This window comes from Trichosurus vulpecula, chromosome 1, assembly GCF_011100635.1.
Source record: "Trichosurus vulpecula isolate mTriVul1 chromosome 1, mTriVul1.pri, whole genome shotgun sequence".
Taxonomy (NCBI): Eukaryota; Metazoa; Chordata; class Mammalia; order Diprotodontia; family Phalangeridae; genus Trichosurus; species Trichosurus vulpecula.
The window spans coordinates 372,835,698-372,855,179 of NC_050573.1; the positions used below are offsets into that span (position 1 = coordinate 372,835,698).

Genomic DNA, 19,482 nt, shown 5'->3' on the forward strand with positions numbered 1-19,482 from the left:
TCTACCTCCTTATTTAAACCTCATGCACGTGTCTTTCTTTTTCAAATGTGTTTCTTGTAAACAACATATTGTTGAATTGTGGCTTCGAATGCATTCTGCTATCCATTTCCATTTTATGAGTGAGTACATCCCATTTACATTCACAGTAATGATTACTATGTATTCCCCTCCATTCTATTTTCTTTTGTTTCTCTTCTATTTTTACCCTATTACTCCTCAAGAGTCTGTTTTGCTTGTATTCACTGCTTTCCTTAATCTATTCTCATTTTTATTGTCCCCCTTTCCCTTATGCTCTTTCCTTCCTAATTCCCTGTTTGGTCAGATAGATTTCTACACTCAACTAAGTATGTATATAGTCTTTCCTCTTTGAACAATTCTGATGAAAGTGAGGTTAAGGCATTGACTTCCTGTAGTATTAATGTGATCTGAAGATCTTCCCCACCCATTAAATAGGCCTCAGGTAGGCCTGATTGATTGATTATATCTTTTTTTGTAAGTAGGCATAAAGCCCCAACTTACTAGGTGCTAAGCAGATGTAGACATGAAGCCCTCCGGACCCTAAGGGGAGCTGCTAAGACCAGAGCCAATGGTATGTGCACTGAGTTCTAGTCAATCATGAATTCAGCCAATCAGAGATTTGAGTTCTTGCCAATCAGATGCTGGATAGGACTGTAGAAAAAGAGAGCCCAGAGCTGAGAGCAGCAGAATTCAGAAGCAGATATCAAGAAGACATTGAGGCATCAGACATTGAGGGAGAGCTAGCATTGAGAGAGACTGCAGAGCAGAGGGTGCAGAACAAGAGAGTTGCTGAGATCAAAGAGCAGAATCTGCAGAGAGCTGCAGTCATTGAAATTCAGCCCAAGTATCACAGACTTCTACTATAAACCTCCTAAATTGTCTTACGCTGGGAAAATGTCTCACACTGACCTTTTGTTGGCAGTATTTGATTGGAGCCATTATTTTAAAATTGTTTGGAGAGGAATGTTGTGATAGTTGGGCTGGGTTGCTACCTCTACTCTGCCATCTTGGCTCCTAGTTGAACCCACTGTTTTATGGGGTGTTTTATTGGTGAATAGAGAGGGCCAGATTTACAGGGGGAAGGCTATCCAGACAGACAATTGACTGAGTGTCCCATTTCAACTCTGATAGCCACCTAAGTGGTATGGAGATTGGGACAGTGAGCATGACCATGGGTGGGGCCAAGTGTCTTGAGGTGCAATTCTGAAAGTATGGGTGGCAAAGCATCACAGACACCCTCCTTGTGCCTCAAAATACTTATCCCATGATGGTCTCCTTTGGAGAGATAATATTCTTTAAGTGTTAGATTTCTGAAAAATTTGGAAGCAGTTAATTTGGTACTGAGGTTTGCTTCAAGCAACAAGTCTGGTTTCCAATGCTTCATTTATTTCTTTTTTCCACTTAGAGAGAAACAGCCTTGTTCCTACAGCCTTTGTCTGACTTGTCAATTTTACAAACATGGCCAATGACCCATGAAGCGCAAACAATTCAGCAGATGTGCCATGAATCAGGGAAGGAAATAAATGGTAACATTCTCAGGTTGAGCTGAAACCATTTCAGGGAGTTGTCACATTTCCTGAGGTAAGGGGACAGGGGCCCATTTGGCCCTGGGATATACAAACTAAAGAAAAATTTTGGTTTGCAAGAATTTATATTTGTATATGGTTCTTTATGTGTATGTATATACATATACACACACATATACATAAACACACTCATATATAGTTGAATTATACACAACATATATCATACATACACATGAATTATTGTCGCAATATATAATAAAACAGCACAACATATATTACACATAACTCATAAGCATATGAATTATATATGTTATATATGTATATATAACTCAGATGCGAGATTGTCTATATATATACACACATATTCACATACATATACGTTTATATACAGACATGCACACTTATATACATATCTAAGTATATATATGTATTATGTCTATATATCCATATCTATAGACACACATACATATCTATGTACTTTACATATATGTTTATATATTTTACATATAGAAATATTAGTGAGGTGTATATGACATGTGTGTGCACACATATAAACACAAAAACATATATACATGTATATATGCATATACATACATGCATACGCATACATTTGAGTAAATACGTACATAACAGAGGAGTAAAGATACCTAGAAATTGAAGATTGCTTTATTTCTAATTCTAGGCCTAGTTGTAAAGTAAATGTTATTGTTACGTAGGCAGGATTTTTTCCCTTTTATATCATGACCACTTAATAATGATAAATATAGTAATTATATATCTATATGCTTGATAATTATATTTCAACATAATTTGTTTTCCTTTGAATTATATGTGTTTTATTTTATGGATTAAAAAATTATTCTGAGAAGGGAAGTGCCAAAGGGCTCCTTGACCCAAAAAATGATGAAGAAACCCTGAAATAGGGTCAAATAAAAAAAGAAATAGGTGTCATTCAGGAGACAGAAGATGGTGGGGTTCTTTACGATGTTAACTGCTATGGTAGTTTACAGTGGTTAACATATCCATTTTATTCAAATTCATTATCTTATTGTCCCTTCTAGGAACCATTTTAATGTTCATCTTTTGGTCATTTTTTGCCCATCTTTCAACTTAAAATATTCTTCCTGTTCTTGTTAAATTATGAAAACTTTACCCATTATTCAAGACCAAATAAATTCCTATCACATCTTCAAAACATTTTCAACTATTTTTAGCTACAATCAACTGTGCCCTTATAAATTGTCAAAATGTTTATTGCCTCAAACACATATTATGACATGTGACTATATTGGCCTTTATAGTTCCCTAACTGGTTTCTGTGGAATGTATTGCCTAACCAAGAAGAATACAATATATTTGAAGGTAGTATCTGAGTCATACACACACACACACACACACACATTTGAGTTAAATCTTGAAGGAAGCCCAGGAAGCCAGTAGGTAGAGGTAAGGAATGAGATCATTTCAGGTGTGGGAAAAGCCAGAGAGAAGGCAGGACTTAGCAAATGGATTGCCAAGCTCTAGGAACAGCTAGAAGTCTCTATATCACACACACACACACACACACACACACACACACACACACACACACACACACACTTTTATTACTGCGCATATCTCCTAATTCCTTAGGGCAGAAGTAGATATGTAGAAAATGCTCAACAAGTTCTTCTTATATTTGTTATTTTATCAATTTTTAAAATTGTATTTGGATGAGAATATGGCAACACAATGTGAGAGACGAAATTTTGGCCATGGAACCAAGGAACTCTTTTTTTAAAAAAAATCCAATTTTACTTACTAGCTCTGTAATGTTGGGCAAATGTCTTAATTTTAGCTTTCTAATTTGTAAAATGGATGCACTAATATTTATGCTACAAAATTCACAAGTGAGTGTACAGAAAGGGCACTGTTAATAGGAGAGTACTAAACTATTACTAGTTATATTCATTATTTCATAATGCTCAGTCTCCATGTTTCATACAGCTCCACTTACCACAAAGGACATGAATACTTGGACTGGGGAATTCCATAAAGGAGCAGTACACATTCTTTTTGGAATTCTATCTGGTACTTAAAGGGTTACAAGGATTGCAGAGAGCTTTGTTATCAAGGCCTCAAGCTAAGCATTAAGTTGCAATTAGGCTGTCAGCATTGGGAGTTTGTCTTGTTCTATCTTTGGATAAAACAGTCTGTGGTCTAGCGATTGACATGGAACATTTTAAATTTTATCTCTTGGAATCCCTGAAACTCATTTCATTCAGAGTACGGATTTTACATTTGAGGAAAGCTAAGGGAAAACAAGAATTAACCCAGTCCCACTTTCTGGCATGACAGTAGAGGACCTTATGAAGTGAGAATGTGTACAATGAGGCACAGAGGGCGAGAAGATAGTGAGGAAATAAGGACTGCTGTACGTTAGGCAGCACCAACTTTAGACAGATTTAGAGTAAATGATATTGGCTTGTAAGTAACTTCTATCTCTATTATGGCGCCATCACTTTAAAACAACAAAAATAGCTAATATAGATTTTAAGATTGGCAAATCACTTTACATTTACTATTGCATTCTCACAACAATAATGGCAGGTATGTGCTATCGCTATTCTCATTTTATACCTGGAAATAAAACAAAACCAAGGCTACCAGAGATTAAATATTTTGCTCATGGTCACATATCTAGAAAATTTCTGAGGAAGGCTTTGAACTCAGATTTCCTGATTCCAATTGAAGCACTTCATCTATTACAAAACCTAGGTCCCTCAGTATTCTCAAAAGTCCCCCGTTCCGTGATGCAGCTTCTTTATTGCCCAGTTTTCCCTTCTTTGTTTCCCCAACTCAACTGGCCCACCCCCAAAGGCCCTTTCATCTGCATTCCCAAATTTTTCTTTTTCCTTTTCCTATAACCCATGGAAATCAACCAGTCTTCTTTCTTTCTTTTCCCTACTAAGAAACTGAAGTAATTCTGATAAACCAATTCACATCCAGGTGCTAATGACTGAAAGCATTTCAATATGTTTGCTCTACCTCTCTCACTGACCTTCCAAATAATATATTGCCTTTGAACAAGATAGGCATTGTTTTGAATTGTAGGAGTCAATAATGGTGGAAACTTCAGGTGCTGTCATCCAAAAGTAGAGACAGATTTTTTTTGTCTGTCAAATCTTATATGGTAGGTAGTTATCTACTCTAGCAATAAGGAATGAAACAAGAAAGTAAATGAAGCATTGTCTATGTGCCAGGCACTCTACAAATAGACACTTTACCAATATCATCTCATTTGATCCTCACAAAAATCATGAGAGTTAAGTTCTATTATTATCATTATAAAATAGTGATAATGAGTCAGATAGAGGTTAATGGGCTTGCACAGTGTTATATAACCAGTAAGTATCTGAGATCAAATTTGAACTCAGGACTCCCTGCCTCCAGGGCCAGAGCTTTATCTACTTCATCACCTAGTTCCTGTAATGTTGATATTGATTGTAGAATTTTATGTTGTTACATTTTTAGGCCACCAAATTCAGTTTCCTTTATGAGAGAAATATCTCCAGTCATAAGGAACAGCTTAAGGTCATTACTTGTTATCATTAGAGCATGCAAAGTAGCAATGGTGGAGGGTAATTGCTCTATTGAACCTATCTGGCTTACAGAATTGTCTTTCTTTGTGTTATGAATATCAACAATAGTATTTTTTCATTGAACCTTTCATTTTTAAAACCTAATATAACCTTAGTAATCTGCACAGTTCATTTGGGAAAGTTAGAGGGTCCTCCCCACCCAACATTTTCATTGTTTAGATGGAGAATCTGAGCCCCACACCACTCATACATAGTGGATCAAGGCAGCTATGTAGTACAGTGGACAGATCACTAATCCTGTAGTTAGGAAGACCTGGGTTCAAATCCTGCATCAGACACTTACTATTTGTGTAAGCCTGGGCAAGTAATTTACTAGCTTTTTGCCTTGGTTTCAATGGGAATAATAATATCATTTACCTTGCAAGACTGATGTGAGAAACATTTGAGACAATATTTGTAAAGGGCCTAACCCAGGAACTGACATAGAGTACGTATTATATAAATTCTAGTCCTTGCTATTATTGTGATTAAGCAAACAAATTGAGGTTCTAATTCTAGCTTTGCCATTCCCTATAAACTTTCAGAGAAGTCATTTAACTTCTCTGGGCCTGTTACAGTTTTAGATCTTAAAGGAGTCTTAAGACTTTTAACTTGGGAGGCAATGCCAAAATGGTGGAGAAAAGGCAAGGACTTACTTGAGCTCTCCCAAATTCCTTTCCAAACAATTTTAAATAAAGCCACAAAACAAATCTTGGAGTGGCAGCACCAATAAAAGGACAGGATGAAATAATTTTTAGCCCAAGACACTAAGAAAGTTAAAAGGAAATGTCTTTCACAGTGGGGTGAGAATGAAGCAAAGTCCAGTGCAGGCCATGCCAACTCAGGGCTCACGAACCCAGCCTTGGGGGTGATTGAATCAGCTGTGGCAGCAGCAGCTTCCAGAGCTCTCAGACCACAGATAGTAAGGAGGTGAGACAACTGGTCAGAAAGAGATGACAGGGTTCCCTTTGCTGACACTGAGAGCAGGACTCTGGTACATCACTCATGCAGGGATCAAGTTCCCCATCCTGGGTTGCAGTTCCAGGGTGAGGAGGAACACTAGAACAACAGACACAAGGGAGCAGGGACCCTGGACACAGTTCCAAGGCAGAAAAGAATTCTTGTGGTAGCTCACAGACCTAAGCACAGGCTATGGGAGTAGCTAACATCCCTCTCCTTAGATTACACCACTTTGGAAGAAGTGAAAATTTACAGATTGCAAAACTAGCTCCACAAAAAGCTGCACAAAACACTTGAAGCTTGAGACGGTGCCCCGTCTACCCCAGCAACAGAGCCCAACTTTAACATAAAGGTAAAAGGCAAGAAGTAGGCTGAAAAAAACAATGAATAAACAACAACAAAAGAACTTGACCATAAAAAGTTACTATGGTGACTGGGAATATCAAAACACAAACTCAGGAAAAGACAACAAAGTCAAAATTGCTGCATTCATAACCTCAAAGAAAAATAGGAATTGGTCTCAGGCCCAAAAGAGAATTTCTTGAATAGCTCAAAAGTACTTTTAAAAATCAAATAAGACACATAAAGGAAAAATCAGGAAAGAAATGAGAGCGACACAAGAAAAATCATGAAAAAAGAGTCAATAATTTGGTAACAGAGGCAAAAAAAATACTGAAAATATTACACTTTAACCTTAAAAAAAAACAGAATAAGATAAATGGTAAAAGAGGCACACAAATCTACTGCAGAGAACTACTTAGAAAGTAGAATTAGCCAAATGAAAAAAGTGATATAAAATCTCAATTCTTAAAAATTAGAATTGGGCAAATGGAAGCTATCACTCCATAAGATGTAAAGAAACAATAAAACAAAATCAAAAGAATGAAAAAAAATAGAAGAAAATGTGAAACATCTCAAAAAAACTGATCTGGGAAATAGATCAAAGAGAGATAATTTAAGAATTATTGGACTACATGAAAGTCATAATAATAATAAAAAGGAACCTAGACATCTTCTTTCAAGAAATTATAAAGGAAAACTGCCTAGATATTCTAGAAGCAGAGAGTAAAATAAAAATTGAAAAAAACAACAAACACTGATCAACTTCTGAAGTTGATCCCAAAATAAAAACTCCCAAGAATATTGTAGCCAAATTCCAGTGCTCCCAGGCCAACATGGCAAATGTTGCAAGGAGCTTGAAAGAAACAATTCTGGAGCCACAGTCAAGACAACAAAAGATTCAGTAGTTTCTACTTTAAAAGATCAGAGGGATTAGGAGATGATATTCTGGAAGTCAAAAGAACTACAATTACAACTAGGAATCACCTACACAGAAAAACTGATTATAATCTTTCAGGGGAAAAATGGATATTTAATGAAATAGAGGCTTTTCAAGCAATCCTGATGAGAAGACTAGAGCTGAATAGAAAATCTGACTTTCAAATACAAGAATCAAGAGAAGCATTAAAAAGGTAAATAGGAAAGAGAAATCATAAGGGATTGAATGAGGATAAAATATTTTCATTCCTATATAAGAGGATGATAGTTGTAACTCCTAAGAACTTTATCATTGTTAGGGAAGTTAGAAGGAGTATACATACGGTGCATGGATACAAGTTGAATATGATAGGATTATCTGGAAAAAAATAAAATTAAGGGATGAGAAAGAGGAATGAAGTGGGAGAAGGAGGAAGAGGTAGGATGGGGTAAATTATCTCCCAAAAAAAGGGCATGAGAGGGAAAGATGGGAGAGTTGGGGAGGAGCACTTGAACCTTACTCTCATGGGAAATGGCTCAGAAAAAGAAATAACTTGCATATTTACTTGTGTATAGAAATCTATATTACCCAAAAGTAAGTAAGAGGAGAAAAAGATTAGAGAAGAAGTGGCCTAATAATGGGGAGAGTGGATTGGAGGAGGCAGTAGCCAGAAGCAAAACACTTTTTGAGGATGGACATGGAGAAAGGAGAGAGATAACTACTGCAGTAGGATAAATGGGGAGGACATAGGATGGAAAGAAATACAGAGTTAGTAAAAAAAAATACATCAAGTTTTTTTTCTGATAAAGGCCTTATTCCTCAAATATGTGGAGAAGTGAGTCAAATTTATAAAAAAAAATAGGAACCATTCCCCAATTGAGAAATGGTCAAATGATATGAGTAGGCAATTTTCAGATGAAGCAATCAAAGCTCTCTATCTATAGCCATGAGGAAAAAATGCTCTAAATCACTGTTGATTAAAGAAATTCAAATTAAAACAACACTTAGGTACCTCCTCATTCCTTTCAGATCGGCTAATGTGACAGAAAAGGAAAATGACAAATGTTGGAGGGGATATGGAAAAATTGGGGCACTACTGGACTTCAGTTGGTGGAGTTGTGAACTGATTGTACCATTATGGAAAACAATTTGGAACTGTGCCCAAAGGGTTAGTTATACTACTACTAGGTCTGTATTCAAAAGAGATCAAAAACAAACAGTAAAAGTACCTATATGTTCAAAAATATTTATATCAGCTCTTTAAGTGGTGGCAAAGAATTGGAAATTGAGAGATGCACATCAATTGGAGAATGGATTAATGAGTTGTTGTATGTGATTGTGATGGAATACTATTGCACTATAAGAGATAATGACTGGGTTGTCCTTAGAAAAACATGGAAAGACTTACATGAAATTATATGAAGTAAAATGAGCAGAACCAGTACATTGTAGAAAATAACAACAATATGGTAAAATGATCAACTCTGAATGACTTAGCTATTCTCAGTGATGCAGTGATATAAGACAATTCCAAGGGACTTATGAAAAAAGGTATCCATCTCCAGAGAAAGAACTGATGGTGTCTGAATGTAGATTGAAGCATACTTTTTAAAACTTTGCTTTTTATTTCCTTTTTTTGGTCTGTGTTTTCTTTTACAACATGACTAACATGGAAATGTGTTTTGCATGACTGCACATAAATAATAAAATTGCTTGCCATCTCAGTGGGAGGGGCAGGAGGAAGAGATTTTGAAACTCCAAATTTAAATAAAAAACTAATGTTATAATGGTTTTTACATGGAAGTGGGGAAAAATAAAATATTAAATTTTAAAAAAAGGATTTTCTTGTTCATCCTGTCCTTTTACAGCTGAGAAAACTGAAATGCAGAAATGAAACAATTGCCCAATAATGCTGCCTCCTAGTTCAAGGCTGACAGAATTGAAGAATCACAGTTTGAGGAGTTTCCTTAGAAGACATCTGATCATTAATCTGTCTTCTATCGTACCGAACATGTGTTCATCCAGCTTCTCTTTAAGACTCTAAATAAGATAAGGGAGGGACCAATCACCTTCTAAGGAATTACACTTAGTTCGAAAGTCTAATTAAAACTCAACACAGAAGCCTAGAAACTACATCACACTATTATTACTGTTAAGAAATGAACTAATAAGAAGACAGCATACTAAACATAGAAGATATTTTAAAAATAGTCCTGAGTACATCACAAGTCCATGTGTTTAAAGAATTTACTCTGAAAATGGAGTTCCTAGGCAGACTACCCTTTGGATACTATAACAATCTACACATACATACATGCATATGCATATGCATATATTATATGCCTGTCTGTATGTGTATGTGTATGTTTGTATGTGTGTATATATGTATATGTGTGTATATATGAATGCATATGTATGCATATATTTATATATGTATATAAAATGTATATTGTGTATGTATATGTATATGTGTATGCACAAATAACCAAAGAAATATCTGAGTATTCCAGTATGTATACTTTCCTACCTTATGGAAAGTTGATTAGTATATGAAAATTCAAACGTATAGAGGAGGGTAGCATCTGTATTACCAGATTCATCCTTCAACAAGATTATTCTTCAGCATAGTCCCTGATATTTAGCAATGTCTGTGCCTCTTCTGTTTATTTTTGGAAGGATAATTAATTACAGGAACATAAAGTCATAGGTTTGGAATCCAGTTCAATTGAAAATCAATACGAAAAGAAAATAAGGATTTTTTTAAATGATTTTAAATGTAATAAGACCTTGAGAATTGACTTGCACCTTACAATTTAGTTCAGAGGGAGAACAATTTGGAACTTTTGTGGTCTGTGAGCCAAAAGGAGAAATGTCATACGTTGGAGTTCTTGAAGAGACATAACACAGCCTGTGACACAGACTAAGATGAATAAGAGATATCTCATCAGGGGAAAAGAGACCCTGCAGGATTTCAGAGCAGAAGATCCAAACTGAAGCTAACAGTTGTGCCCACGTTTTCAGTTACTAAGGGAATTTACAAAATTCACAAAAAAAAATTCTTTCCCCAATTTTCCGTCTTGCTGCCTGTCCATTAACAGAAGTTATACCATACTCTCTCCTTGATTATTTACTCTGTCATTTGCTACTATATGATTTTTTACCTCAAACATCAAGAGGTCCGGGATTATGTAGTGATAAAAAATAATTCAAATTGGGGAAGTAACCTAACCTCTGACTACATGTTACAACTTTTCCTAAATGTTGGCTTTCACTTATTTTGACTGTACCCATAACTTATTGTTTACTCTAAACTTCATAAAGCAACAGAGGAGGGGACCACATTGACTAGAAATGGCATTATAGTCTTAACAAAGGGAGGAGTTAATTCCTGAAAGGGTGTATGCCCTATTAAGTCCCAAGAACCCAACAAGGGAGGGAAGAGAGGCCATGATCAATATTGGCTAACTGCCCCCTCCAAAGTGACACCCACAACCACCCATATTACATAAAGAAAAAGCAATAAAGAAGATATTCAGCAAACCATTTCTCAGAAATTTTATACTTCTTTGGAACTCTCTAAACTCCAAACTCCTGAGAAACCTTATCATTGGGAAATTTCATTATGCTATAAGATTGAATCTGCTAGTACATCTCATCAGGATACTCTGCCCCTCTGTTTAAACCCTGTAATTGGAGGGCAGGGCTTTGGGCCCCAGGGTTTCTGTTTCAAAAGGTGGCCCACCAGAGCTTTTCTCCCTTTTTCTCAGCAGCTACACTACTTTTGGACTTCACACATGGTACCTCCACCAACGCCCTTATAGTTTTATTTTTTTGTGTTATTTCCCCCATCAGATTGTAAGCTCCTTAAGGTAAACACTTGCTTTGTTTTTATTTGTATCTTCAATGCTTAGCACCATGCCTGGCATATAGGAGGTTCCTTAACAATGTCTTTTGACTGACTATATAAAGTGAGCACATATATATGGGGTTATATCACGGTCCCTTTGTCCACTGATCCAAGTTCCTTACATTGGTTTCTTTATGTGGAGCAAAAGCTAATGAATTTCCTGTCTTAGTCTTCATAACTTGCTCCCAGACCTATGATTATAAAATCTGTACTGACTAGACTTAGTGGTTAAACTGGCTAAAGTGAACTTCATTCAGAGAAGTCTCTACCATGAGTCTATCTGATCCCACCTGATGCCTAGTGGCTTGCCCATCCTTGGCCATTGATTGCTGTGGAAGAAATGAGAGCAGACAAGATTGACCACATTTCATTATAGTTAGGCTTCATGGTATAATTATAGGGTGTTCCAATTGAATAATTTAAGAAGACACTTTAGTCATAAATTTATAACTTTTACATACACACACATACACAGAGTCTGTTGAAATTGACCTTGGATGCTATGGTAGCCAGACATGTTGTGAAATAGTCTACAGAAAAGAACACTAACAGATTCAATTGGCACTTACCTGTCGGGCCTGCTCCAGATCAATTTTGTTCCCCACTAGCACCAAAGGAATGTCATAGGTGTGGCGGACCTGATAAATGAGCTCTTTAAATCCAGCAGCTTCTTGGAAGGACTGCCGGTCAGTGACAGAGTAGCATATAATGAAGCCCTCTCCACCTCTCATGTACTGATCTCGCATAGCTGTGAATTCTGCCTGCAATGGAAGGATAAGAATAATTTTATCATTTAGCACAGAAGAGCAAACATACAACATTAATAGAATGGGACGTCAAACTTCTACAAGCACAGTGACTAAGCACTGCATCATTTTTTTTCTTTTAGGATTTTCAGGTTTTCAAAATAATTTTATATTTATTTAGTATTAACTTAATCTGTGGACATATACCATAGCTTTAGAAATGGAAGGAGACTTTGGGGTCATCTAATACACCTACTTCCCATGAAATCATTTTAGAGATGAGAGAATTGAGATTCAGTGGTTTGGTCATTTGTATAACCCCACCCAGATCATAACTGGAAAGAAAAGGATTTAAATCCAGGTCCTTTCATTATAATTCTATGCTTTTCCCATTGTACCCCATTTTGTATCCCCCACTCCAGAAGAATGTAAGGATAGGGATTAGTACAAAGAGTTGTACTTAGATGCTTAATAAATGTTTGTTAAATGTCTAGGTGAAATCTTACTGTTTCATTATGTGATTATTAAATATCTAAACAGTTTGTTTTCAGGCATGCACCATTTTTCCATTTGAGTGGTGTGTTAAGGGAGGATTTTAAACAGCATTGTGTGTGTGTGTGTGTGTGTGTGTGTGTGTGTGTGTGTGTGTGTATGAGAGAGAGAGAGAGAGAGAGACAGAGAGACAGAGAGACAGAGAGACAGAGAGAGACAGAGAGAGACAGAGAGAGAGATGGAGAGACAGAGAATGAGAGAGACAGAGACAGAGAGACAGACACATGGAGACAGAGAGACAGACACACAGAGACAGAGGCAGAGGCAGACAGAGACAGATAGACACAGAGAGAGAGAGAGGGACAGAAAGAGACAGAGAAAGAGAGACAGACAGAGAGAGAAAGATTATTATATCTCCAGATAAGGATTTCTTGTTTCCTATAGAATACTGTCTCTCTGGAGTTTCACTTATAGCATTATTTGCACTCACTATTTCTGTACCAACATATCCTTAATGATCTCATTCTGATCATAGGAACACAGATCTAGAACTGCTGTGGAACTCAAAAGCCATCTAATCCAACCCTTTCATTTTTTCAGAAAATGAAATTTAGTCTCAGAGTGGTAAAGTGACTTTACTGAAGTTGTATAGCATTGCATGAGAGGAAAAATTTGAATCCAGTTCAGAGTCAGCTTTCTTTTGGCTTACCAAATGGGTTGTTCTATCTACTCTTGTTAGGTGTGAGAATTAAATGATATAACCAATATATCAGTGCTTTGAAGAATCAAAAACATGATATAATATTTTATAGTACTTCTTAGCTGTGATGGGAAAGGGGAAATCAAGCTGAATGTCTTTTGTCACCATGGAGCAATGGGGCCAAATTATCATGGAATTAAATTAAGTCTAAATATGGCTTCACCTATTAAATACCCTCATTATGAATATTGTTGAGGAAGATTCAGACAGCATCTCCTCAACTAAACAAATAAAATCATGCTCTAATAATCAATTCAGAGTACCCTCTTTCTTCTGACCACAAATTTGTAAATTGCTCATGGAATGAATAAACCCTCAGAGAGGCATTGGGGGAAGCCTGGGCACAGAAGATTGAACAAGAACTTTGGCTATGTATTACCTGAATAATATATGCTACTGTAATCATTTTATAAGGTAGAATTCAATGTTCAACATGTTATTTCCCCTTTCATTTATCCATGAATTAAAGAACAGTACTCTTTGTATTCCAGGCATCCTGCATGTTAATATCTTCCTCAATTGCTTCCTGCTATAAATGAAACTTGTTGTTTAATAATTCAGAAACATTACTAGACTCCATTTGCTAAGCATAAGCAATGGGATTGCTATGAAACAGACTTACTGTACAAAATTCTACCCCAAAAAGTAAATGTTTCTTCTATTTTTAAAGACAAGTGGAACCCAAATCTGTAGTTTTAGCTCTTCTCTTTTTTTGATACGTTAGTTATCATGTGGTCAAAATGAATGTTGAAGAAAAACAGCATGAAATATCTTAATTTTGAAGAAAACATGGGAAACATCTGTATTTTTTTCATTAATAAAACAAAGAATTAGGAGATGGCACAAAAATCTAGTAAACATATTACAGTTTCCTTTTTGCTAACATTAAATCCAGGCTCCTCTGGATTGGCTATAATTTGGTACCTGCCTAGCTCTCAATGGTAACATTACAGAAAGGAAAGATACCACATTTGGAGTTAGGAAGACAGGGTTTGTATGTTTCTCTCTCTCTCTCTCTCTCTCTCTCTCTCTCTCTCTCTCTCTCACAGACACACACACACACACACACACACACACACACACTTTTTGCTTTTTGTTTTAAAATAATTTTTGAGATTATGTAAGTAATAAGGCTACTCCAGATGAAGTATACAAAAGTCAAGCTCTATCAAAGTACAGGGAAGATGCACATAGGGGTCATTAGAAGGCTACAATACATTTTCAATAAAGAATTGTACAGTAAAAGCCATGAGAAAGATGTCATCAGAAAAATGCTTAGTGGGAAAAAGATGCTCTAAGCACATTGAAAAAATAAGGGATAATGACAGAACAATTTAGATGCTTTATTAGTATTCACACAAAGAAATTAAGAAGATGGCCCTCAGTACATTGAGTAGACGACCTATGAAGGATTTAGGAGATGACATGAACAAACATCTCAGAAGATAAATAGGCATCCTTGAAAGGAATAAGCATATTTCTAAAATTGTAGATTCAATTACAATTTTGAAAGGATATCAACTTCATAGGATTATTGTAAGGAAAGGCTTTTTAATTTTGTTTATTTATTACCAAATTTAATATACTATATAAATATGAGCTCACCTTATAGGATTATCATGGAAAATAAATTATGTAGACCTAAAAGAATAGAGATGAGCTATTAAAGACAGTACTGCCATGGCTTTTTGACCTGTCTTCCACCACTGTAACCTCAAATAGGAAAAATAATGCATTCAATCCCTATTGATTAAAATAATAGCGGCAATAAGAGAATGCAGAAGCAACTCCACTGAGTATAAAACCTTCTGAAAGAGGAGCAAAAAGTCAATAAAATTTCTGCTCCTCCTTCCTAACCTTGGCCCTCTCTTGTGCCCTGTAAAAGCACCATAAACAATATGGAGGCTTTTTTAAAGCTCCAGTTTTAGTGGCCTCTTTTCTGTTCTTTCACAACATTTATTTTTATTATTCAGATAAGCAGTTGTTGATCTCTATAGCTGTGTTTCTTTCCTCCCATTACTTTTGTGTTCTTTATGAACTTTCCAGTTTGTCATCAGTTCTACAATCTGCTATGCTTAAAACAAAGCATAACAAATGAAGTGATAATCTGAGTGTTAGAAGATAATTTATTACCAAAACAGATATTAAATACTCCCTATATGTAAATTGCTGGGTCAGAGAGTGGAAAAAATAGAAACATATCTGTCTCAAAAGTCTTAGTGCAGTTTAAAATGTTTAAAAGGTAGAACTAAAACAAAATTTTGGGATACCTATTTGTGAATATTATGTCCTTGAGGTACTTACAGTTTAGTAGGGATGATGTATATAGATAGATAAACATAATATGAATTAGACTACAAGACATGCCTAAAGGGAGTAAACTCCATTGTTAAATCAGAAGGGAAAGGTGTTTTTGTTTGTTTTTCCTCATGTAGAGGGAAGGAAGAGTCAAGAGAAAATTTTACAGAAGATGTACTACAGCTCAGCCTTGAAACAAGGTCTCAATAGTTAGAATGAAAGTAGGGGGCATTCACTGTGTTGATCTTTGACAAAATTTTAAGGTAACAGTGTAAATGTCATAAAGTTATCAGTCTCTTTGTGATTAGAACACAAAAAAGAGGCAAGAAATCAGAATGGATTCACCCCGGTACCATGAGTGTTTTTTCTTAATTTTAAATCCTGTTTTTTTCATGCTCTGAAAATCGAGATAAAACTAATTATATTACCAACATCATAGGGATACCATAAGGAAAACACTTTGCAAATTATAAAGCAATCTACACTTCAATAATTTCAGGAGCCTTCATTTCATTCTTGAGTATTTCATTCACTGATAAAGATCACAATCCCTCCATGCCTTAGTAGATGGTTTCATTAATTTATTGTAGCCAAAAAATTATACCATCAGCTGGCCAACATTCTTGGATGAGTTTCCTCCAGTTTGTCCTCTAGGAGTTGGCCTTATATGAGAGGGAAACAATACATCACTCTGCCATGATACAGAGCCTTTCCAGCTGAAGAGTTTCTGGCAGAATACTTTCCACTTGTATAGTCTTCAATGAACCTAGGTCTCACATTTATGCCAAAATGAGTCATCATGAGGGGGACTTTAGAATATAGAACACTATATGATTATGGATAATTATTAATAAGGCATGGGAGTGGAAAAATCACTCATTGAGAGTGAGGTTAGGAAGAGAAAAAAGCATGAAACAAAGTATGAAGCTGTCAAGCACATTCTCTGTTAGAGGGCACAAAGTGTAATATATAATTGCATTCCCACTATAACGAGATTATATTGATCTTGTGTCAAAATGCGCATGTTCATTTCAGTTCATGGGACCACACACTTCCTGTATTCCCTGATATCATGACTCCCAAATTGCCTTTTTATTTTTATTGTTGAAAAGGAAATGGTGTATCAGTAGTGACTTCCTTCATCAGAGAACCCAGGTAGGTAAAGACCCCAGGCAATCAACATTTAAAGCTAATGACTTCTCTCTTAAATTCAATTTTGTATATTTTTTTAGAGGCAGTATCTAGCAGTTTAAAATTCCTCTCCTCATATTCTTGCTCCTTTCCAGGTTCCCCATCCCATTCCCCTTCAGTCCTTCCTTTTCATTTTTCATCTCATACCCTTGCTTAACTTCTAAGGAATGTCCCTTCATCCCCAATTTTTTTTTGAGTCTACATTTTCTTGTGCTGATAGTAATCTGGATTTCCCTGGAAGACAGCATACTTCTTATAACTTCTCTAGTTTTGACTCTTCCCACTTTAATGTGCCCCAATGCCCTTATTTAGGAGGAGTCAACATAATCCTTCCTTTCTGCTGTCACTTACAGGTACTCCATCTACCAGTAGCATTCAGAAACCTCTAAAGCCACTTCTGGCACAAAATCTATCATCTGTCTCCCTCCCAAGAAATATGGGCATCTCCCAAAGTCCTTTCCTTGGTTATCTATACAATACTTCTCTTAATTTTCTCACCTCCTTTCTTGAGTTAGATGATCATCTTTACGGACATAACTCTTAATTCTAGGTAGCTAGTCTTAATGTCTTTTCTGAATCCTAACCACATTATCATTTGCTGCCTGTGGGATCACAAAATGCCTGTAAGAAATTCAATATTTTCTCTCATAGGTGTACACTTTCCTTCAATGTCCCACTGTGCTTAAATTTAGAGTCATATATATACATATATGTATGTGTGTATGTGTGTGTTTGTATACACATACACACACATACATAAATATGTGTATATATATACATATATGTGTATATATATATGTGTGTATATGTATGTATGTGTGTATATATATATATGTATATTGTCCTCTACTCATATCCAACCAGTTGCTGAATTTTGTTGATTCTATTTCCACAGCTCCTCTAACTAGTCCTTCCTCTCCGTGTTCATAGATATCACCCTATTCAAGTTCCTCATGACCTCTCCATTAGATTATCATTGTAGCCTCCTAATTGTTCTTCTACTTTCTCTCCTCTTTAATGCACTTTATAGGAAGCTACCAAAATAATCTTCCCAAGGTATAGATATGATCAAATCATTCTTTTCTCAAAAAGAAAACACCTTTCAGTTTCTCCTCATTGCCAAAAAAAAAGAGATCCAATCTTACTAACTTGACATTCAAGATCTTCCCCAAACATATTCCTCCTACCTTTCTTCCTGCTCCCCTTCATAACTGTATTTTCTTAAATTTTTTCAAACAAAATGCTCTACTAACTATTCCCTGTACCCAAGATTACATCTTCTGCATCTGAAAATTTATGAAAAAATGTGTTGAGAATACCAACAAATACAAGACAGATAGTTCCTGCCCTAAAGAAGCTTACATTCTATTAAGGGAAAACATCATGTACAGGAGGGAGTTTTGGTAATATTGATTTAATTACTATTTTTGAGTCAGTGTGACAAACGGCAAGAAGGCAGAGAAGGATACTCAAGCAGTTGGCTAGCATGATGATTTCCAGGGAGTAGTGTGGTATGTCTATGTCAATGTCTCGTATAGATGTGGTGAATTTTCACTAATCATAAGTTCATGTTTCCAAGGAAGAAATTTGGAAAACTAGGTCAAATATGGAGCTTGAAGAATAGTACCATCACTAAAAACTGTCTTCTATTACTGAAATAGAGTACCAACTTATCACCACCACTCTGAATCCATATCTTTTTCCAAGTCTCAGGTCAGGTATTAAGCCTTCAGTAAAGACTTCCCTGACTCCCCCAATTTTTACTGGTCTCTTGCTCCTTGATTTTTTGTTAAAATTATTTATGTATGCTGTATGTGGCCATATTAAAAATTGTAAGGCTCTTGAGAGTAGGTAATGTCTTTTCCCTATCCTTCATATTCTCACAGCTTAAATGGCTTACACACAGTAATTTTTAAATGTTTATGGAATTGAATTGAATATTATTTTTCCGGGAGAGGAAATTTACATTGACAGTGGATAAAATTCTAATTGGAAATTTAGGTAACAGTCAATGGACATGTTAAGGGGAATTGCTTTGAAGGGATTACTTGGGAACAAGAGGTTGGGGTAGTCTCTCAATCATCCCTGAAATGACATGAATTGGTTTACTGCTTATAGATTTTTCTGTTTTTTTCCTACAATAATTACAGAAGTTAGAGCTTAAAAGGACCTTCAAAACCAACTAGTCCAATACCCTAATTTTACAAATGAGGGAAAGTAGAAGGTCACAAACATTGCTGTGCTTGAATATATCATCCTATAGTTACATATTCACATTTCTACATTTAGTTATGCCCCATTTCAGTTATAGAGTATTATGTCTGCCTTTAGGAATGCAAATCCACCAGTTTTCCTAATAACAGAAGACTTTTGCTTTTCCTAGAGTACACTTATATGGGGACCTACATTTAAGTGGTTAAAAATCATGGGGAGGTTTCTTTTCAAAGAACCAATAAAATGTGTTATAAAAGGATTCCATCCACTGTATATTAGTACTTTCCAATGTGATAATGTAAGAAACTAATTAAAAAACGAGGAGAAAAAGCACCCACACAATGAAATATATTTGCTAATTGATTTAGAACATGTCATTGAATGCTACAATGAATGAATAGATAAAAGGAAAGTATATTCTAGGTCACATAATAAAGAGTCTCACTGAGCAAACAAAGCAGTGCACATCACCCTGGACTGAATGGGAACATA

The 19,482-nt window shown here is 35.7% G+C and overlaps 1 protein-coding gene across 1 annotated transcript in view; it reads right to left on the minus strand.

The window, feature by feature from the left end:
• The window catches only part of RIT2 (Ras like without CAAX 2), a 545,873-nt gene that overhangs the window by 253,009 nt on the left and 273,382 nt on the right, over nucleotides 1–19,482 (minus strand). The window contains exon 4 of the mRNA XM_036762031.1: nucleotides 11,859–12,050. Coding sequence (XP_036617926.1) covers nucleotides 11,859–12,050 — 192 coding nt within the window. The remainder of the gene's footprint in view (nucleotides 1–11,858; nucleotides 12,051–19,482) is intronic.